General features: G+C 32.0%; 1 protein-coding gene across 6 annotated transcripts; it reads right to left on the bottom strand.

Annotated features, from left to right (window-relative positions):
* On the bottom strand, window positions 1–23,359 carry LOC148612052 (TNF receptor-associated factor 2-like). Of its 6 annotated transcripts, none has more exons than XM_088593155.1 (9): window positions 23,154–23,346; window positions 12,378–12,557; window positions 11,777–11,858; window positions 10,620–10,718; window positions 9,437–9,595; window positions 7,950–8,024; window positions 7,482–7,550; window positions 6,325–6,336; window positions 1–4,781 (listed from the first exon to the last, which is right to left on the bottom strand). In XM_088593155.1, exons 2-9 carry the CDS (start codon window positions 12,521–12,523, stop codon window positions 3,747–3,749), a joined length of 1,677 nt encoding a protein of 558 aa, XP_088449281.1. In that variant the 5' UTR covers window positions 12,524–12,557; window positions 23,154–23,346; the 3' UTR covers window positions 1–3,746. The 6 variants fall into 6 exon arrangements, with proteins under 6 accessions (XP_088449281.1, XP_088449283.1, XP_088449282.1 ...); XM_088593157.1 differs by lacking the exon at window positions 23,154–23,346 and adding an exon at window positions 16,228–16,332; XM_088593156.1 differs by lacking the exon at window positions 23,154–23,346 and adding an exon at window positions 16,173–16,304.

The following is a 23,359-nucleotide window of genomic DNA, read 5'->3' as shown; positions in this document are numbered from 1 at the left end:
TGTAAAGTGTATATTTTTATATTTTAAAAGCACTAATTACTGAAAGAATAAAAAACAAAGAAAAATATGTACATTATCATTAAAATTGTGATAACATTATAGGTATATGTACTGGTATTCAACAAATAGTTTATTATTAGGACAGAAGTAAAACAGCAAACTTAAAGCTAACGATACAAGTTTATACATAGAAATCCGACTGACAGTGATGATGTACTTCAAAATATTATTTAGAACATGCTCTTACATGTAGATATCAGTAGTACATGTATATGTCATTTCAAGAAGGTTTTCCTCCCTTCCAAGTATAAACACTTAACTTCAAACACAACATTGATTAGACATAGGAGCAGCTTAAAATCATTTTACAAATGAGTAATGCATCAAACCAAAGAAATACATGTACTTAGTAAGGTGATGAATCACTTACACATACTTTTAAAAGTGCATCATATTTTCAAGTACTTAAAAAGCTCGTCTTGATGTGTTCTGTGCTTTGCAAACTTATGGTAGCTTATATTACTACTTTAAAAGTATGGCTTATACCTTAAATTGTTCTGTGTATATTAAAGTGTTATAAAAAAAAACTTTTCAAAGTTATTTCTTTTGTTTCTGAAAAAAAAAAAACCAAACAATTCACAAATCCATTTTCAATAGATGAAATCTATAGGAATTAAAAGAACAATAAGGAACAATATCCCTTAACTTTTCATAAAAAAAAGAAAACAAATGCTTTATAGAAAAATACTTGTGGGTGTGTGCACACGTGTGTATGTGTTAGCAACAATTTTTTTATTGTTTTTGTTATTTCGGAAAACAACGAAATCCTTGAAAAAGGCAATTAAACCTCCAAAAAAAAAAATAGTTTCAAAATTTTTACCAACCACAAAAACTGATATAAACCATCAATAACATGCCTTCAGTTACTACAAAATGTGCCAACATACTCACTGATTCCTTTATCTATAGGACCTGTGGTTAAACATAATCATAGGTTCTTAGTTATAGTAATCATTTGATTTTTGTCTCAGTACTGACAAAGTTGCAGAAAGTGAGACTAAGGTATTGCTTTTCTGGCGTTGGCATAGTGTCAAGTGTCCACGTTATGATGTTATGTTTTGTTTTCTGATTTATAGCTAAGAGGTGATATATACAGACACACAGCTATACATTGTGTCGATTAAATAATGTGTTATCATGGAGATACAAATGTACCGGTATGTCTCACCTGTCACACGCGTTTGTTGTATTTTAATGTTTGTGTTTGACAGTGGCTCCAACTGTTATGTACTGGTAGCAAGGCTACTGCAACTATACCCTAAATGCCATTGACCTAGCATGAAAAGTTCATGTTTAACTGACCTAATCAGTTTACTTAATATAAAAACCTTAGGAAGAAATTTCAAAGTCATTAGAACATGACTGCTGGGGCATACGCAAGTTACAGATTTAGAGCTGTGATGCAGTGATGCTAATTGCTAATACAACATACCAAATTTGATTGATCTAGCACAGTTATTCAAAATAAAGTGACCTAATCAGAAAAATATTTAAACATAAAATGTTAACACTCATAAAAGGTTTTTGGTGTGAATAGCTATTTGTATTATTGTTTTTTGATTTTTTTTTAATTAAGTAGTAGCCTTTGTAAGAATCATGCAATATCTGTAAAATGTGATACACCTAAAAAAATGGCTACATATTTTTATTTTTGATATTGTGTTGATTTATGGGTCTATATTATGAAATGTGTAATTATTCATTCAAATCTGCCTGGTCTTAGGAGGTAATCAACATTGAAAATCCAGTAGATTCTATTGTATTTGAGTGTCATTTACAGAGTTATCTCCCTTAATTTTGAACTGTACAGTGCATTCTATATAATTTTTATCTCCTAAGAGCACAGGTTTTCTAAAAAACGGAATGTTAATTTCTGTTTACTATGGCATTTCAAACAAAATATCAAAAATAAAACTATGTAGGTTTTTCACCCATGAATCAGATTTTGCATGATTCTAAGCTGGAGTGCTACTTAATTTTTCTCACAGTTGTCAGATTTTGCAATTTCCTACATGTTTTAGACATTGTAAACAAATTAGATTAAAACAGCTAAGAACCATGATACAGGAAATTGAAAAAAAAAAAAGAAAGTCAACCCTAATTCCCTAACAGTAACTTATAAATTGGTTTACTAAAACAATTATACCCCAAAATAAATATTGCCACATACAGTTCTTGAATAAAAACCTGTACCAGAGTGTCAATTACAAAACAATGAATGCCATATCAAACTGAAGCACAATATGACATAGTTATTCATTATAAAGCCTTTCAAGTTCAGTTGTATACCCTGATATTTAAAATTTTTACAGTACATGCATTTGATATTGTACAACCCAAGGACAGAATTAAATTTGGTTCAAGATGAAATTAACCTTTTTTCCATTACCAAGTAATTCATTTTATGAATACAACACCTTCATTAGTACTTACTTTTAACCTGAACTTGTAAAACTTGATAAAACAGTTGTACATAACATATACCAGTACTTCAGGGTCGATTCTAGACATTGATGACAAGAACAAGTTTTCATAAATTCTGTTTGAAAAATACCAAAATTGACAATTTTAGTATGTAGTTCTCCCTGTCAAAGACAAATGGGAGAAGTGAACATAAACAAGGAGAAGTTTGTGCTCATTTCTGCCTCTAAATTAGTCCTCATGCTACCATTGCTAGTTTGGTTATCTTATTGACAAAAGGAAGATAAAAAGCATTTATTCATCAGCTAAGATAAGTGAGATACATGTGCAATCAAACCTGTATTAACAACCATCTGTATTAATCAATAACCTGCCTTGAATAGACTACAATAATATCCATACAATGTGCATTCTACGTGTATGGAAAATTAACCTGTGTATAAAGACCAACTGTCTTATGTTACAATGATTTTGCTTCAATTTGGAAGGTCACTTAAGACAGATTTGACTGCACAAGAAAAATATACTTCATGAATATACAACAGTGTTTATATAAGCAAAAGAAAACAAATATACAAATGAATGTGTAGCTTTAGATTAAAGGACTGGAAAAAGGGTTGTTGATTTCTTTTAAATCTTGTTTTGTAGTACTGATCATGAAAAGCGTAAACTTAGTAAAGAAATATTTAAAAGTTGCAATAGTGATAGTATATGCACCAAAACATGTACCCAGAATCTTACTTAGGTGTACATGTATATGACACCCTAGCTTCGTATAAAAAAATAAACTGAACGTAAACTCTAATACTATAAATTCAGGAATTATAGCTATTTTTTTCAGTAATTGCAAAAAATGTCAGTAACTTAAATTTGCATTATGAAAACATGCACTATGCACATTATTTTCTGCATTATTAATATAAATAATGTAATTTATTTCTGAAAACTGCAAAAAATTAAAATCACATTCATGGCTATAATCATATCTCAATTATTAATTAGTGAAATCCAGGAAAATTACAATGTGCATGCAAAAATTTCTGAATTCACAGTACAGGTTTTTGAATCAAAAGCTTAAATTCCTTTCATTATTCTATTAAAATTGAATTCTGATTAAATAAATACAGTTTTCAAATTTAATTGTGTTAATTAAAAAAGAAAATTACAAATTTCACCTCTGACAGTACTGATGAACCTTTCATTTGTCAAACAAATATTATGTTTATGTAAAAGGTTGTACAAATATACACACAATAAATCTATTTTTAATCTATGTTTTTTAAGCTATCCGACCTGGGACCTGAACCCCCTGGATTATTCCCAGGATTTCTGCGTCCCTCAGAAATATCTAAGCAGACATTCACAAACATAACATCGTCTTTGACATATGCAACGCTCGTATCATCCAACTTAGACAATGGCATGAAGAGGGGGCAGCCACTTGCAATGTTCATTTCAGATGTAGGTCTTTTAAATGATGTACTTGAAGGATCTGGTCGAAAAGAATCAATTAAGTGACTTCCATTAGGACCTTGATCTATCATCCTGAAGATGACCCTATGATTAAAAGGCCAGCTGAGAAGAGCATCGTAATTTCCTCGCATAATGACAAAAAATATAGAAACATGAGTTCCTTTGCCCATACCATCTCCATTAGGATATAACCTTACACACATTTTATACCCAGATCGTGACGTGTAAAAAGCTGTAGAGTAGATACTTGTGCACTGACCACTGACAGCTTCTTTTCTTTTCTTTGACCACTCTGTAATTCTCCACATTAAGTTCCCATCATAAACAGTTGTTTCAAGATTAGAAATTTTCAATGCATGTTCTGCAATAACAACTTCTTTCATGTGAAGTTTTGCTTCTAACTGTCTAATTTTTTCTGCATCTGTTCCGACTTGTTCTCTCTCTTGTTGACGCTGTCTATCAATGTTCTCTATAGCCGTAATGCACCTTTCAATTTCCCGATGAAGTGTCGTTACGATACCTTCGTATGTCCCTGTTTTAATTTCAAGGGCCTGTACTTTTGTCATCATGGTACCAGCATCACCACTATTCAATGCCCCAGATCCTCCTCCACTCATTGCCATCACAGTGCTTAGTGCCTGTCCTTGCTCGTCAACTTTCCTTTTCAGTTCTGCAATTGTGCCAACATTATTACCTCCTTCATTGTTACCCAAATGATTCAAGATCTCCGTCACCTTTTCAGTTAGTTGGGTCACTTGATCCAAATTATGAACTATGTGCAGACCAGGTTTGTTTTCCACATGTTGTGTGAACTTGTTTCTATCTATCTGAAATATATAAAACTTTGGCCTTTAGTGAAAAGCTTTGATTGAAAAAAGAAAGTCAGAATGGAAAATCAACAACAGCACAAGCTATTCACAAGTTTAAAAAAAAGCAAAGCATGCACTTGTTTATAGTGAAATAAATTCTAGCAATATCCAACTTTTTGCATTACTTGATTGATTAAAAATGTGAAACCATTGCGTTGATATAATGAAAAACTGATATGCTTAGAAATGGTACTTGCATGTGATATAAAGAAAATGAATATTAATTTACCAAAGATATTAACATCTTACAATTTAGCAATATCCATGGAAACTATGTTGTCATAGTAAACAAAGACCAAGAGCCACAAACATATTTCAATATTATTTTAATCATATTATATAGATTTAATACAGTTCTTGACCTGGTTTTCAATAAACATAAACCCCAGATTTATTTCAAGAAACAAGACTGGTCAATAGTTCAGTTGAAAACTATAATGTATGTCATAACCATTACCAAAAGTTTGTCTATTGTGCCTACTTGCATCAAATAAAAGTAAACATTTCAAGCAATCTAGTTCAACATACATGAATTATCATTTTCCTAAATCTGAAATTAGGTCCATGCTAAGTTTTTCTATATGAAATTAATTATATCATAACTACATGTACTTTTACATTTAAATCTGATTTCTACTAAAGTGATTAAAATACTTGTAATAAAAGGGAGACAAGCACAAAACAATTCACAAATATATTTATACATTTTTTTTTCTTTCTAGCAAGTGAAAAAAGAAAATAAATGGGAAATAATGGGTGATGCAGGATGGATTCAAGTGAGCCTGGTGTTATAAAGTAAAGAAGATTTTCAAAATTTATTTCAATCATGATACAACCAAATTTTACATATGTAAGAGGAAATGAATAAAAAGTTTAAACAAACAATAAAAATTATAAATAGCTAAAACTAACACAGAGTTTAATCATCACTGTCAAATGGTTTTTTCCCTTTGTGAAAACAGACAGACAGCATATTGCAGTTGTTTATTAAACTTAGTCCATTTACTTTTAAAACTAATCATGCATTTATTATATTTTTGCAAGTGTGAAATGAAAGAAACCACCATTATATGAAGTTAAGTTAACACATTGCTTGGCACAGCTTCATGCCACTATAATGGTTTAATAACAAACCCCAAACAAGTGGACAAGTATGGACATAACATTTCAACTTGAAACAGTACTGAATTCAGACTGCAGTTAAATCATGATAAGATGTTGACCAACATCAGTGTGTTGGTTCTTACCCATTTTGGCCCCATATCCTAAAGAAAGTCATAACCCCAAAAATCAATTTACTTTTTTTCATGGTTTGCAATACACCTATACTAAAATAATTGTACAGATACCAAATATCGATGGAACAGCAAACCAACTGACAACAGTGCCACACCAATGTGCAACTGCAATTTTTTTTTGTTATTTTAAAAAGCAAGAACAGAATGAAAGGAAATAAGCACAGCACAGAAAATTCTGAGTGTAAGCCAATACATAAAAATACCTTAGTTATGTGCTGCAAACAATTATTGACTTATTAAATATTCTTTTTTAAAATGTACAAAAACATATGTCAAAGAAGAGATATTTGCATATGCACTGAAACCTGCTAAAACCAAACCCCATTTGGACTTAAGGAGGTAGACCTTGGGTAAGGCACACAACTCTTACAAATCATTGGAACGTTTGTATTCAGCATTTTACATCAATCTAATGTAAGCATTAAAGTAACTTGGATCAATTAAATTCTGTTTCAAATAAAAGCTTGATTGGCTTTGGTGAAATTGTATATGATACAATGAATCATGGATTTCAAGAATTATGTCCCTTACCCTAGGTCTAACATCTTAAAATATTGTTCTGTTTAGACAGGTGTTTGGTTTACAAAGGTTTAAAATATATTTAGACTGATATAAAGGACTTTAAAAGTGTCTGGCAGGCTTCTGGATTTTTCAAGGTCTGCTTTAGACAGGTTTCATTTTATACCATTAAGTTTTAAGTACAGTGTTTATCTTCTACAAACTATGAAAACTGCCAATAACAACTTAAATGAAATTTATTATCAGAAAATCTTCCCATGGAAGGCATTAGACATATGACTTGAGTCCTTGCATTAAGTAACTTTTTAACAAGTATGCGTATAGTTGATTATACATGTACATGTTGATTCAGTGTTTAAAAGGTTTTATGTAAAATCCTATGATAAAACCTTGAAGAGTTGATCAACAATTTCTCCAGTACCTTTTGAACAGTAAGATTATACTCTTACATTTTTGCATAGTTTCTTCAATCACTGAACAGTGGGAATTGTTCAAGTACCATTCTGTGTAAGAATCAGGCAATGGGTGGCACATCATTTTTTTCCAATTTAGTCATTTTTTGCATAAAAGATGCTCAGTACATCTAGAAAACAACTAAAAAGCTATTTAAGCTCACCCTGAAGCATCTTTGAAAAAGTGCTGGAAATACCTCCCCCACCCCCTTTGACGAATCTATATCTAAAGAAAGCAAACTTTACAATCACTTTTATTGTTATGTCTGGGGGTTATGATATAATGCAGTACAATCTATGTGTTCCTTCCTTTATGTGCCAAACCTTACACACATTTTCCCTGATTGTTAGACAAAGAAATACTTAAACGAATCTACCAATATAATTACCTTGTCACATCCAAGGACAGGACATTGAACTTTTTGATTAGCACAATCTTTCTCAATGTGATGCTGCATCTGAAGGAGAAGTAAAATGTCACATGTAACTCTTGAAAAAACACTTCCTAACTACTTGATTCACTATATTAAATAGGTTACTCGAAACATTATAACTAGGTATGTAATTCCATTCAAATATTTTTAGTAGTAGAATTTAAAAAATATGGGAGAATAGTTCATAAGATAATGACACTGGGTTATAAAACACCTAAGAAGTCAATAAAATAAAAAAGAATCGATATAGTGCAAAGTGAAAAATGCAAAATAGTACAAAATAGTAAAAACTTCCAGAGATCACCAAACGTCTTCAATAAGTGTAAACACAGCTTTGAGAAAGCTCTGGAAGTACTTTTCTCAAAATGAAAGATGTTGAGAAAATGATGTATAACTTTAGAACAACATGATAACATTTTTTACCTTTTCTCGCGGTATTTTCTTTTTGTTACATGCATCGCATTTAATAGGCCACTTCGGACATTCATTCTGGTGAGCCTGTAAAAAAATAGTCATATTTCATACTCATAAATGGATAGACTGTTGACCTGTACAAATTATAAACTGTACACAAGTACAAAAGCCATTATGTGGTAATTCAGAAGGCGTAATATTAGGGATATTTACCAGACTTATTTATGTTATATGAAAACTTCCCCCAACATAAATTTAAATACAAACTAAATGGCAAATAAACCTTTTTTCCAATGTTACAACATCCTTTATCTGACTGACTAAACACATAAATTCACAATTATAATGATAAGCAGACTTATGAACAATTTACTTTAAAAATAAATTGGGTAAATCAGGCATAAAACTTAACTGTCTTTGTAACTTTTCAGACAATTTACCGACATATATACATGTAGGGGGAGAAAAAAAATCTCATTTAATGTTGAATAATAAAAGAAGAAATTCATTGTTATGTTTTTTTTTTTATTTTTGCCTTACTACATGTATCAAAAGCTACAATATGGCAATTGTTTGTTTACATTCTACTGGTACATTTACCCAAGAGGGTATACCTGGGGTTCCTAGTTATTTAAGGTTTGCAATTTATTCAAACATGAACACTCATCTATCTATGAATGAAAATTTCCTACATGTTAAGTGCAAGTTCTTGTAAGAATCAGGCTAAATTGAAAAAAATCAGAAACATGCATGTCAAAACCCCACCAATCTGACAATGTGATTTCACTCAAGGATTCTTTCTTTATTTGAAAAGACCATTATTTGACCCTGCATCACTGGATTTGCTCAGGCATTTTCGATAGAATCTTAGATAAATAAGTTTTTGACCTTGAAATGTTCATTTTCAGTGCATTTCAATGAAATTGTAACTCAATGGACCAGCATGACATGGAAAATCTTGTCCGTTTTCCTTGATTCCGATTGTGCAAATAGTCAAATTACACTATCAAACTGATGGGTTTTTCATAGCTGCGAAATCGTAGCTCTTGATCTTTTTTTTTTCGATTTTGCGAACGTTAAGAAAATACAAAAAAAATAGTTAGAGCTACGTTTCGCAGCTAGGGTTTTTCATACTATGTTTCACCTACTGCCTGATTCTTACAGGGAATAACACTTAATGGTTGAATAAGAAAGGGTTAAAATATTTGTGATATTCAGATGAAGGTGTTTTACTTTTTTCAACAGGCATTTTCATCTGATTTTTTATTAAAAAGTCCATAACAACTTGAGATTAGGGTAACTCTTAAGGTAAAGTATTTTTTACAGAGGAAATTAAAATTTAATATCTGTAGTGACAGAAATTGAAAGCATTTTTTTACTATGATGTGATTGTTTTTTTTTTATATAAAATTTCAAACTATATTGGTACCATACAGAAAATGCATTATGAATAATACATGTACTATTGCAATCCTAAGAAGCTTTATTAAACAAACCTCCAAATCCTGGTGAACTATTTCGGCATTACAATGTTTACATTTTACCCGTCTCATCGGACAGTCGTTTTTCATATGATCGGTCAGCTTAGATGTTAAGATAAGACTGCCACACTGTGTACAGGGGTTCGCTTGAAACTTACATTCTTTAAAATGTAGCTGAAAAAAACACCAACAATTTTTTTTTAAATCACATCTTCTGCTATTGTACTAAGGACTATTTAAGAATAAATAGTGAGAGGAGATTGGGAGGCACCTGTATCAAAATTTGATGGGTGGTTGTTATTTAAGATAGTTAGCCTTAACACTGACAGAAAATAATTAAAATTGTATGCATGGTTGGGTCAAATAAAAAGTGCCTCCCAACTCACCCATACATTTATTTCTGGAATAGCCCTAAACAATAATAATTGAATTTAGATATAAACTGTGTAATTTAATTGACTAATTTTCATGAGAGACAAACTGATTAAATCCTCGAGCACTATCATTCAGGGGTTGAAAATTTTTATGCGAGACCCCGAGCCCTGGACTTTTTCATCTTTTGTACACTAAGCCCGAACAATGTTGTGTCAAGTCCCAATCGATATAAATGCAATTTTGTTATCTGATATTCTTATTTATAATTCTATGTTTGCAGGGAAGAAGACACAGTGCCAGTTGATTCCGTCTCCAGGTCTGATGCCTTGTCATCAGCTTTCCGTTTCTGCGTTTTTTTAACCATGAAATTGTAATTGAGCAAAAATATTTTCCTCCAAAGTTGATCTTTATCATTCCAGCGCTTGATTAACAAAATTTGTAGTATGAAAAAATGCATCTGATCAAGCGCAGGTGTGATTCAGACTTGAGAATGACTAATCAATAGATCAATCTAGTGAATACCCGTTCTAAAAATAAAGTTTTAACTATTTATAGGTCAGGGAATAGATCGAGAAACATGGTCCAAATAATGACAACAAAATCTTTCAAAAAACAGTTTTTATTTTTTTAGATTTACCATGCCCAACAGACTTATTTCATTGAAAAATGGCAAGTCCAAGGTGCATTTTTTTGTCCCAGGCATCGGGCTTCAGGAATTTTCAACCCCTGTCATTTATTTGACCAATTGTTGCTTTTTTTAATTTATATTTTACTATTCATTTATTCATATTGAAAATTGTGCTGATAGTACATATGTTATTACTTCATATTGTTTGAAAGTGCCTTTCCAAGTACAACCAGGGTTCACACATTTGGTTTCAAAATTTGCCATCTCTCTTTTCACAGCCATGTCAGGAAATATCTGATAAGAATAGAAATTAAGAGGAAATCCATGCAAAAAACATAAAGTTGGTGACACATGACATATTTTGTTTTCCATATTTTTTTCTTTTAAAGTTACAATATTTCAACTCATCAAATCAATTTTAATATCATATCACTTTCTCATCATTGTGCAATGAAGTACATGTATATATCTGCACATACACATGCATATATACACAAAAAAGGCACTACTTATTAGTTTTTAACAACAAAGGGCAAAATTGATGAATAAAATTGAAAGTTTATAATCCCAAGAATCGATAAGGCCAAATAAAAAAATGTGTGGTTCCAGCCACCTCACAGAGAAAAACACAGAAAGTAAGAATTTTTTTTTGAAGTAGTAGTTGTCATTTTCATTCATTAATTAATAGGACTCAAATTCTGTGTTTCAGAACCTTAATCCTCCTGTTTTTATGATTTATGTTTTTATTCTATTATTCTTTTTTTTTTATTTTGCCAAAATAAGTCTAGGATTGGCAGTTGGAACTAGGAATACTGTTAGTAAGCTCACAAAGAGAATACCCACTACTTCAAATGTAAAACGCTTGTTTGGATTATCTCCTTTTGACTCCATCCAACAGTAATAACATTCCTTTACACACATCTTCATATGATATCCAAGCTTCCTATAAAATGTCATTAAAATCCCTTGAGTGGTTTAGGAGGAGCCGCACATACAAGATTTTACCATGTAAAACACATAATTCGTAGCATCTCCCTTTGGAGTCCTCCAAAATAATCATATTCCTTCATGCACATCTACAAATGATACCCAACCTTCCTATAAAATTTCATCAAAATCCATGGAGCTGTTAAGGAGGAGTTAGGCTTGCAAGAACTATGAACAGATTGATGGACCAGTCGACAGACAGATTCCTATATACCCCATAATCTTTGTTTGTGGGGGTATAAAAGGGTCAATCAGATGACCTAATCCCCACATATTTTTTTATTTGGCCTAAGTCAATGGTTTTGATGATTAGAGAACCATTAGAATAAAATACAAAGTGTATTGTCCTAAATAAATGTATATACTTGGTCCTGATTAATGATACTGTATTCTTCATCTGCATTTCCTTCTGTAATGCACTGTAAACATTGTACTCTTTCCCCAGAACTGAAAAAAAAAAGTTACGTTACATGTTTTTTTTCTGTAACAAATGAGCACCAAAACATTGTTTTATTTTAGGCTTTAGACTATCATTAAATGATTTTCTTAAGATTTCATTACATTATCTTTGTAACTGGTAAAAAAATGAAGGAATTATTAAGGTGAAAGCCTAAATCAAAACCTGTTCCCAAAAAATTAGTCCCCCTGCACCAATTTCTAAGATAATCAATCCCATTTACGCACTAACCATTAACCAAAGTTCAAAGGAAATCCATCAAAAAATGAAGACAGTATCTAGGCAACACCCTATGGTTGACAAATGTATAGATAAAAAATATTATAATCGGGTGACTTGTTACGTAGCATGAAATTAACCAAGTGCTGTAAATAACAGACAATATTGAAATCTCTTATGTCCGATGCAAATACTACTTTAAAAAATATCCCATTTAAATGGTCCTCATTATCTTGATTGACATGTAACTATATCCCCACTAAGAAAGTAGTTAAACTCACTCTACATACCTTACAAGACCCTGAATACATGTTCTACAAAATCTGTGTCCACAGTAACTTTGAACAGGATCCCTTAGAATATTACCACAATAGTTGCATAAAAACTTGACATCAAATCCAGCTGGAAACACATCTCTAGAATACCCAGCCTGCATTGTCGAGGTATCAGTTGGAGCTTGTTATTCTAATCTGTAAATGATCAGATATAATTCATATAATAATGGATAAATTTAATATGGAGTACTCAGAGCAGGCATTACCCATAAGCAAGCACAGCATTTCTGTTCTGTTTTTTATAATTATTTGGAACTCTTTCTGTTGTTTTGTATTCTCTCTGTGACGTATCACTTTTGCATCATGAAATTCTACAACCTTCTTACTTGCATGCAATGATTTTGTTATCTTGAATTTACTTCCTAAAACATGCACTTTCCCCCAGCAAAATTACATGTACATGTATAACAAATTCATGCAATACCACATGTAGTTTGCTCCATTTGTTTTTGTTCTCAATTGTTTTATTGTCTTCCCAAATCCAACATGAAAGGACACTTTTGAAAAAAAGTAACAACATCACTGTCATGTGCATGTTGCTGTAGAGCTTTCAACTCTTTCTGTGGCTTTGCCACTGCTTGAGATATGCTATCTTCAGGTGCTAAATTGTATATATTATTATTTTATTATTACATCTCTCATAAAGCACTATATCTATAATACATATACTCAAAGCATTGTACATAACATGCATATATAAAAAATAGATATAGGTACATCATATTAAAAAAATAAAAATAACACGACAAAATAAAATTGAATGAATATCAAGTAACACAATGATACCTATTTTGATGAAACAAAAATGAACTGAAGTGACAAAAGACGATAAAAGTGTAGACAATCTATTAAAAAAAAAAAAGAGAAAAAGGGGGAAAAAAACTAAATGATTGGAATTGAATTTGTAAAGAGTATGAAAATATATTCAAAATAAGAAAATAAAATAAATAAACCAAAATGAAGTTTAGAACATGCATGGAAAACATTATATTATTTAAGTATGGTAATATCATGAAAAAAATAATACTATAAAAAAATAAAATAGATTAATACAAGTTATCACATGAATGCTTGCTTAAAAAGATGGGTTTTTAGTCGCTTTTTAAAAACATCCACACTCACTGTAGTGTCCCACATATCATTTGGCAAAGCGTTCCATTGAAAGGCAGCAGACCTATCAAATTGTCTTTCACCGTATGACTTTGTTTGGGTAGTTGGTGTTTCTAAAAAAGTTTGAGATCGTGATCTCAATGATCTCGACGGTCTATAGATTTTAATCAGTTCTTGAATTGAATTCTTGAATTAGTCCTGACCAATTTTCATCAATTTGGAACTATTTTCCAAAGAAATAGCAGCCCCAAACTATGATTTACAAACTGGAAGTTACTAAATGAAAATTAACATTTATCCGGTCTGGACAAGACACAGAATATTTCCAGAAAATTGAGAATCAAGGCAGGCATGAAAAATTAGGCTGGGGATGAAAATTTATTTATTTTTTTGGTTTGTTACCTTTACTTCTTTGAGTAAACTTAGTCAATAACTTACAAAAATTTGTTATACAATCTTTATAAACTGTTGCAAATTCAATTTGTCTTATAAATATTAAATAAACCCTAAAGGTTTTGGAGATATATGCACAAAACTACATGTACTGTCTGACCTCTATGTTCTATTTTTAGTAGTAACAGCCATGTTTTTTAACCAATCAAGAATCCAAACAATGATTTTGTTTGAGACACCCTAAAAAAACAAGAATACCAACTTTCACTGAATTCTGTACAGTATTTTCGGAGCAGAAGATTCTTGAAAGTAATAACATAAAAAAAAGAAAAATAAACGTCCAAAAAAGGCAAGATCCCCAACATGGGTGAACAGATTTTCAACCAAAATTAGACCACAGATAGATCTCATCATGCTGAATATTTCTATCCACATCAGAATTTGGCTAAACCTAACTGTTTTGGAGATATATGCAAAAATCTTTTGTCTGACCCCTATGTGCTATTTTTAGTAACTGTGGCCATGTTTTATTAACCGATCAAAAATCCAAATGGTCATTTTGTGCAGGATACTCTAAGGAACAATCATTATAAGTATCATGTAAATCTACTCAGTAATTTCAGAGGAGATATTTGAAGAAATTGTTAATGACGATGACGAACGCCAAGTCATGGCAATAGCTCACATGCCCTACGGCCAGGTGAGCTAAAAATGGGTTTGTCCAATGGTTTTATCACGAGCGACAGTCCAAGGACCGCTGATAAAAAATGGCCATCTGATTGCTTTGTTTGTTTCATTTTTTGTTCAGTTATTAGACATTGACTGGTTTGTGTAATTCCATCTACGGTTATTCATCAGGTACCAGATTTTTGACAACATGCTAATGTGGAGTATTCTACACTTTAACAGCCAGCTCAGCAAGAAGAAAATAAAGAATATGAATTGGGTTGATGATGTTAGTGTGACTGAACTGTAATAATGTTCAGACTAATAATACCCATAAAAGATCATGGTGATGAAATAGCTGCGAAATGTCTCTTACAATTACTTGTGATTTTAATGTTATATCGTAAAATCCGAAAAAAGAAACGATCGAGTGCTATGATTTTGCAGTTCATGGAGAAATGGACAGTGGTGACGAGTTTGACTATGAACAGACTGAAGCAGAAATCTTTTCAACCACTGTAAAATATGCTGCTAAAGAATGATTATGATAAAATAAAATTATTAACATTCAGACAAACATATTGATACAAACTAGTTACTACACTAATCACATGCAAAACGGGAAATAAATCAAACTGCATTTATAGACATTTCTGAAAACAGATTGAGAAAAAAAACTCCACAACTAAGTCAATACTCCAAAAATGAAAAACAACTTGGCGTCCATTTTGATTTGTTTACAGTAAATTAACCAAAAAACAGTGGGACTGGATAAATATCTGTGGGACTGACTGAACAATCTGTCAAGTCAGTCCCATGACTGACAGGACAAACAAAGTTTTCATGGACTCTGTTCGCCAGGACCTTAAATCACTCTCTCTGCAAACTGTAAGCAAAATAAAAATTGGTAATTTCCAATAAATGTCATAATATTGACAGCAAATCTGCTATAACAGAGGTTTATAATAGACTTACTTACAATAAACATGCGTTTACAAACATGTACCTTTGTTACATCAATGTACAAATGTACAAAATTTACAATTATGTTAATGCATTTTCTGAAGTTTCAGCAAGCTAAGTGCCCACAATCCATCAGATTATTCTTAATATAAATGCAGGGATTACTTGGTTTACTTCCTGGTAAAGTAATTGTATAGTACAAAACTAGTATGCAAAGAAAAATGTTTCTCAAATGTAAATGTAATCTGCACAGACTTTTCCCAATTTTAGAAATGTAAACATCATATTGTACATGCACATGCATCTAAATCTAAAACATTAACATACATGTACATGCAAACTGTCTCCCTTGAAAACTTGTGTACAAGTTTCAATACAAAAATACAAAAGTCAATTCGTTTCTTCAAAATACTGGAAATGCATAAGATAGTTGTCATATGTTAATGAAGTGTTTAAATATATCGATGATGTCAAAATATGTGCTACACATGTATATCATATTGCATGGTTAAAATTTGTAAAGCCACGAAGCGTGATTCACGTTCGTTAATAATGTTAACACTAACAGGCGATAATTTGTGCTTAGGTTGGCCAGTACGCGAAGAAGCGATAACATACATAATTTCGAGAATACTTGACTGTCCAAAAATGTTCATAAAAAGCATCACATTACATGTTATCTCTGATATACATATCCAGTGATATATATCTGAATCAGTGATCTGAATTAACCGGAAACACAATGTAAGCTCTCCCGATAACTCGGACCTATCAAAACTCGGCCCATTTTCAAACATCCCAAAGGTACCGGTTGTAGATTTGATATTGCCCAGCATACATGACTTCCGAAACAGGATTTAATAACATGTTACATCGCTTAATTTATTGATATTAATATAAAATTTATCAACATGTAAATAAATTTTGACTTTTAATATGTTAAAACAAGAAGTTAAATATAGAAGGATTGGAATCTCGCACATTTATATATAACATTAGTAAATAAATATGTTTAATTTAACTCCAGGATTAAAACAACAATTAAATCCCTCATTTATTGAAAAGAATTGCACATTTTGATAAATATTTATTAAAATGTTGATATTGATTTAATCATATGTTGTTTTAAAAGTATTTGTTTAAATGAGTGATATTAATTAAAGAGATCTAAATAAATTCCACAACGGTTTGCCATGTTTTAATACAACTTATACACTATGTCTATGGACAATATCTTAAGATTTTATGTCAAAAACGATTATTCTAGTGTTGAAATCTAATAAGTATAAGTTTCTTGTAAACAGCGTTTGATCTTATTGTTTATGGATAGATGCATCCTCCCAAGTCAGGGTTTTGAGTCCACATTCGCTCTCAAAACCCTGACTTGGGAGGATGGGACAGATGCAAAACATATTTTTTTTATATATTTTATTATAAATACCCCATGATGATATATTTTAACAAATACATGTATGTACCAGGTTAAACCCCAAAATATGTTTTGCATTTTTATTTTTAGCCTTTTTGCCAAATTTTGGTTAAGCCCTGCGAACTACAATCTGAGTTTATATCATGATGTGTATCATTATAGCTATTTTCCATTGTGAAAATTGATCAGACATATCAGGTCCTATGCATACTAACTTGAATTATTTCAAATTTCCTAAAGTTGCATGTCATTAAATTCTTATGAAAGTGGCAAATAACATAATTATGTAAAAAGGAATGAACATGGTTGGCAAAGTATACGTAATGACCGCCCTGGTTAAATAAGGCTGAAAATTGTCCCTGCAATATCTTCCCCAAGGTTACAAGTAACATTTTTTAACATCATACAATACATTTTTTGTATGCCTAGTTTGAATTTATTTGTGTATCGAAAATTTCAAATTGCGTGCCATGTGTTATTTTTATGAAAGAATTGTAGAAACTTAGAAGTAAAAAGAACAAAAGTTTGCTGCGTCGGCTATCTTTTTTTTTTTTTTTTTTTTATAAAAGTTAGTACTTGTTTAATATATTGTAAAAATAAATTATTGCTATCTAAACTTAAAAAAAACACCCTTACAGAAAATGGAAGACATAAGGGCTCATTATTGTTGAACAAACTACATGTTTGACATTTCCTAACCTGTGTTCTAAAGCATTTGTTTCACAATAAAACAAAATTTGGTTAAAACAATTATTTAGCATTTTCTTATGAAATTTCAATCAAAATGTTCACATTATACATTTGTATTTAGGTTCGTTTTCATTAAAATAATCAAATTCCAAGGTAATTACTTTGGTTTCATGTTTACAGTTCAAGTAAAACAGAATGAGAATATCCCCAGATATTAATTTATTTATATAAAATAGAAAAAAAGTCTAGAGTGAGATACACATTTATTAACAATATATTATTAAAATGTGAAGTTAAACTTCAATAAAAGAGAGTTTGACAATGCCACGATTGGAAAGTTTCTAAGTAAACAAAAAACAAAAATAGAAACAAAAGTCTGGAGTGAGTTATTCTCTCATTTTGCTGATTGATCCCGGGTCCATAAATTTAACTGCTTTGTGATAGCAAAACCACGCATGCTTTTCTATAATGAGCAGTGAGACGACATTTGGTATTCTGAAAATTCCTGTATTCCAGCTGTCCGGAAAGTGTCCTTTTTTCCATATCCCCATAGTCACTTTAATAACTCAGGGAACTAATAGCATCTGTTTAAATGCATTTCTGGAGCCCATGCCCACCAACATATGATAGGTATGTTGTTCAACTATGTACCATATGTCCATTGAGTGCACAGTGTATTCATTGAAATGAAAAATCTGTTTAGTATACATCAGTAGAAGTTCAGATTGCTTTTTTCTGTATTTATTCGTCACAACTCGGAAAATAGAATTACGTTTAGTTTCACTTTACCCCCAGATTTAAAAGAAACCTACGAAATCTGCTTTTGTACTATAAAAAAAACTTCTGACTTTGTTGATAATGCACCTCTACATTGTCTCGACCAATGACGATTTAACAACAGTCTGATTAGATGCAAATAGCACCATCCTAGTTAGATGCATATGGCACCATGGCATTCCATAAGCACTCATTACGAAAGCCCTCAAGCACTACAGGTACCATGTCTCAGGAAAAAACCCAAGGGATGAAATGGAAATAGCTACTTCCCAACATATTTCAGAGGTTCATTATTTGGTAAGTCACAAAATAAACGCAGTAGCTAGAAAGAGGCACCATGACAGGCTGCACCATACCAGTGATCTTATTTGTAATGGAGTGATTTTAAAGCAGCTGAAAGAAACAAGGGGTACAAAAACATCTTCAGACATCGGATTACCACCTGACACAGGCTTTGCTGACGGTATAACTATCGAAGTATAAACAAATATGTACAAGCACGTTGGATACTTGAAGGCCTTAGCCTTTGGTGATATGGTTAGTTGGACAAGAATGAAATTCCAGTTACATACATCCAGAAGCCTCATCTTAAAAGAAAGGACAGATGACAAAGACATTTCCTTTGAAGATACGAACTGAACCCATACCATTAACAGTGGAGTATCTGATGAAGTGTTCAGGAAAGAGGTTCGATGCCACCTTGAAAGACCAAAAAGACCAAAGCATAATAAAGCAGTTTAAGGGCAATTAAAAAAAATAACGGAAAAAGATTGAAGAAAAACTTCCAAGGAAATTCAAGGCCTGGATTTATCAACTTACTAGATTGACATGGCTATTGACTCTCTGAATGTTCTAGCACCACAACTAAATTCCTTAAAAAAGAACAGTTAACGCATTATTAAAAAGCTGGCTAGGAGTCATTCCATGTTCACAAGCATAGGGCTGTACAGCAGATCTTCAAAACTCCAACTGCCAAGTGTATATCTTGCTGAGTGAATCAAGGTATAATTTAAATAAGGCTGACAGTGCATGACTGTAAGAAATTCCAAAGATGAGAAAATCAAAAAAAGCTGGATTTGAAGTAAGCAAATGAGTGATAAAAACAAAATTACCAAACTGATGAATTCAAGGCAGTAGTCAAAAGGAAAGTCTTTACAACAAATGACAGTATCAGAGTAAAAACCAGAAAGCTGGAAACCCCACAATGGTCCCGATTCGGTGCGGGCATTTTTTAAAATTGAAATATGGGTTAATCCGGGTTTTATAGCGCGCTTCACCCGCGACAAGAGTGGGTCATTTATTCCGGTGTATTGGAACATAAATTTTCACCATTCAAAATGATAATGATAATAATACATGTATACACGTAAATAACTACAGAAAAAATAATTTGTAGACATTATGAAAATCATAATCAGTTTATCAGAAACAAAATATTTTTTCAATAGGATACGGATATATCTGAAATAAAACTTTAATTTAAGCTAACGTATGAGACGCATTTTGTTAAAGCCCTTGTTCAAAAACCAGTTTCTAAGGCAACCATGGCGTCTTAAGAAGTCAGAATATTCGCTACTAGCTCTGATTTACCTTCACAACTGAGAAATATAAACACCATATGCAGAGGAAGCTGGTATATTACTGCACAAGAAAGGGAAATTTATAATTTTATAATCGAAATCGTCTAGCTTTCATTCATATGTGATACTGAGATGACTACTGTCGTCAAATTCGCGATGAAGGTCTCAAAATGTCGCGGAGGAGGCCTAGGCTGTATCAGTAGTCTCTTTAATTTCTATTTCTGGTGGATAAATAAACGGAAGCCATTCTTTAAATGTATTATTGGAGAGAACATACCATCAATATATCGAAATGAAATTAAAGGATCTAGCCTAGCTCTTTCACAAGATTTTGAAGGAACTCCGATTCATAAGGATAAAGAAACAGATCGGCTAGGAGCGGGTCAAAATTATAATGCACACTGGAATGCCTATACTTAATCGAAAAATTGTCCTTCCAAAATTTGAAGGACAAATATGTTGTCGAGGAGAAACTCTAGCATACTGATCATCTGTTTTTCGGCGTAGCAATGAAGAAGGAAATCGTCCTATCCTCATGTCAAGAAGTCATAACGCAAGGACGATACCAGTGGTGACATAACACGGTCCTTAGAAAATTAGCTGTAGTTACAATGTAGCTGTTTTGTAAACTGTGCACAGATGAAAAATGTCGTACGTGAGAGATAATAGGGAGATCGATTGGAAATGATAATCTCGATAAGAAAAAAACACAACTTTATTTTTCGGGATTATTGTTGCCCATCGTTTTGACACAAGAGCATGCGAGTAGTCAGTGAGAGCAGTTATTGTTTTTTTTTTTTTTTTTTAAATCTGTCTGAGGTTATGGTGATATGTAATGATCAATGGATATTACTGCGTAATTTTCTATAATTGTTTACTTTGAAAGAGTAACCAAGGGAACCAAGGTTATAGCGGTAATCAAAGAGTAATCAAGGGAACCAAGGTTATAGCGGTAATCAAAAGAATGTAATCCAGGGACAAAGACCAGACATGGAAAACAGACATACACAACAAAGAACATAAAGTAATTAAAATCATACATACAAAGTTACAAAATTAAATGAGTAACTCGGACTCCACTAAAAACTGGGAGCATGGACCAGGTGCACCGGTAGGGTAAGCGTCCTCTGCTTTTCTAGAAACACCCGCCGAGTTGCTCATAAAATGTAAGCTTTGTATGCTGTTTATGGGTCCTGTAATTTGGCAAAATAAAATATTCTATTTAAGGAATAACAGTTATATTTGTTCGGTCAATGAAGAAACAACCTCAATCATGTGCATGCTGCATACTTAATAACCTGCCTAGCAGGTTACATTCAAGTGTGCAATACGGTCATTGAGGTTATCTCAGAAAGACCGAAAACATATAAGTACAGTCATTCCTTATAACTTACTTTCAGTATTGAAAATCAAAAAGGTTGATGACGCCACAGTCATATACAAACTTTGGTTTATGAGATTATGGACAAAATTGCTTATCCAAGCAGAAAGCGAATAACTTCAGAAATTATTCTGTTCTATAAGCAAATTTTTAATAAGTAACCAATCTCTTAGAATGAAAACTGGTCGCAACTACTCCAGCAGTGCTAGAGGTTGTCTGGCAAGCTGTTTTCTGACTTGGTGCCATCCCGACCTCGGGCATGTTGTAAGCCACCGCAAAATTTAAACATGTTTTAAGTCTTTTATTTACATATAAGAAGTTTTACCCACCGTAAAACAGGCGACAAAAAAAACCAATTTTTTTTTGTTAAATACCTAGAAAACATTTGTAATTAAGACAGTAATCAAGGTAATCAAAGTGACCAGCCATTTTGAATTAGGTCACTAATTTTACGGAATACAATATATGTTTGATAAAACGAACTTAAAGTTGGTAATGGCAATTCGCTTCGAAAATTAAAATTCGTAACTTTATTAACCGGATATACCCGTTCCAAATGCTGAAAACCAAATGTCATGTTCGCTTAAACTGCTTTTACAAAGGATTTCCAGGATTGCTGGATTTTCTCATCACTTGGGTCATTTGTTTTTCTTCAGTTTAGTCGATTTCGCCCGTGTTATAATGAAGAAACTGTATAAACTTTACTATTATTCTGTCGATTTCAAAGAAAAAGAACGTCGGAACGAGCAGTTTTCAATATGGCGCTCGGATGTGTGAGGTTGGTGTATGGAGGAACTGAATTCTAACCGCTTACATTGTAGGAGTAAGCCACCTCGAGAGAAAAATAACATGGGCAAGCAACAGGTTCTGCCTCGCAGTGAGAGAATCTGTCAAAATGCACACTTAATTGTATTGAGGACTTTATGTGTATTTGTCCTAGTTATGATTCGAATAGAAAAGTGTTCTATGAAAAGCCATATATAACCTGTCCAAATTTGTATAATCTGACCCCTGAAATGCTTTTTACCTTGACTATGACCAATGAAAATAATGAAGTCATAACTTTATTAGCTGATTATTTGAAATCAAATTTTATCAGTAGAAAGTGCAATATGCTTGACTTATATTTCAGGTAAACCACATGAACAACTACGTGTATTGATAGGGTCATCTATGCATGTATACACACGTATTCTATTAATTACCATGATAATTTTTATTTTATTTTATCCGCCCCCCCCCCCCCCGATCTCTTACACGTGTCAAACAATATTCTGTGAGCTATGTTGGGTGAATGCTTAATGTTTGTAATTTGATATGCCTGCAAACGTCCTGGGATAAGGAAATAAAAGTATTTGTATAAATTTGTACTGTATTAACAGGGTTATCCCTCTTTGAACACAATAGAATTATGCAGACAATGTGTTGATAAGAAAAAGTCTGATGTTAAGCCAAATATTGTATCATGACTGTAACTTTTCTTACCAGCGAACGAATGTGTACGTCGTGTTCTTTTTATTTATTTATTTTATCATATATTTTTTTTTTTATAATTATTATTTTTATTATATATATACTTGATGCGTGTCATGATCAGGGAGTGTATTTATAAATTAATTGGTTATGTTAATTTAAAACGTCATCCTACCAATCTTACCCAAATTGTACCTTATGCAGCACAACAAAAAAAAAAAGGAAATATGTTCAAGAATATGATATATACAATTGAAAGAGATACTCACAGTAAAAATATTCCTTATGATCTTCGCGTACTGGTTTTCGGCTATATATAGAACTTTACGAATAGTCGAAATCACGATATTGTTTTTTTCCATGGAATTAAGAAGGAATAAATTAATTCAGAGATGTCACATAGCAAAACTGATAGGATTTCGATCTACACAAAATCAAATGAACAACTACGGAATACTTTGTCTATTTTTAAACT

The sequence above is a fragment of the Perna viridis genome, chromosome 7 (genome assembly GCF_037379345.1).
Source record: "Perna viridis isolate PV_CMFRI_1.1 ecotype Kerala chromosome 7, ASM3737934v1, whole genome shotgun sequence".
NCBI lineage: Eukaryota > Metazoa > Mollusca > Bivalvia > Mytilida > Mytilidae > Perna > Perna viridis.
The sequence above is the reverse complement of the archived record's forward strand: the minus strand, read 5'-3'. Positions and strand labels throughout refer to the sequence as shown.

What these genes read in the sequence shown, in the direction of transcription:
- LOC148612052 (XM_088593155.1), bottom strand. Translation starts at nt 12,523, where the DNA reads ATGCAGGCTGGGTATTCTAGAGATGTGTTTCCAGCTGGATTTGATGTC. An exon ending in TGTATTCAGGGTCTTGTAAG is followed by an intron (nt 11,859 to 12,377) that starts GTATGTAGAGTG and finishes TTTTTTTTTCAG; the next exon opens with TTCTGGGGAAAGAGTACAAT. An exon ending in AGAAAATACCGCGAGAAAAG is followed by an intron (nt 7,551 to 7,949) that starts GTAAAAAATGTT and finishes CTTCTCCTTCAG; the next exon opens with ATGCAGCATCACATTGAGAA.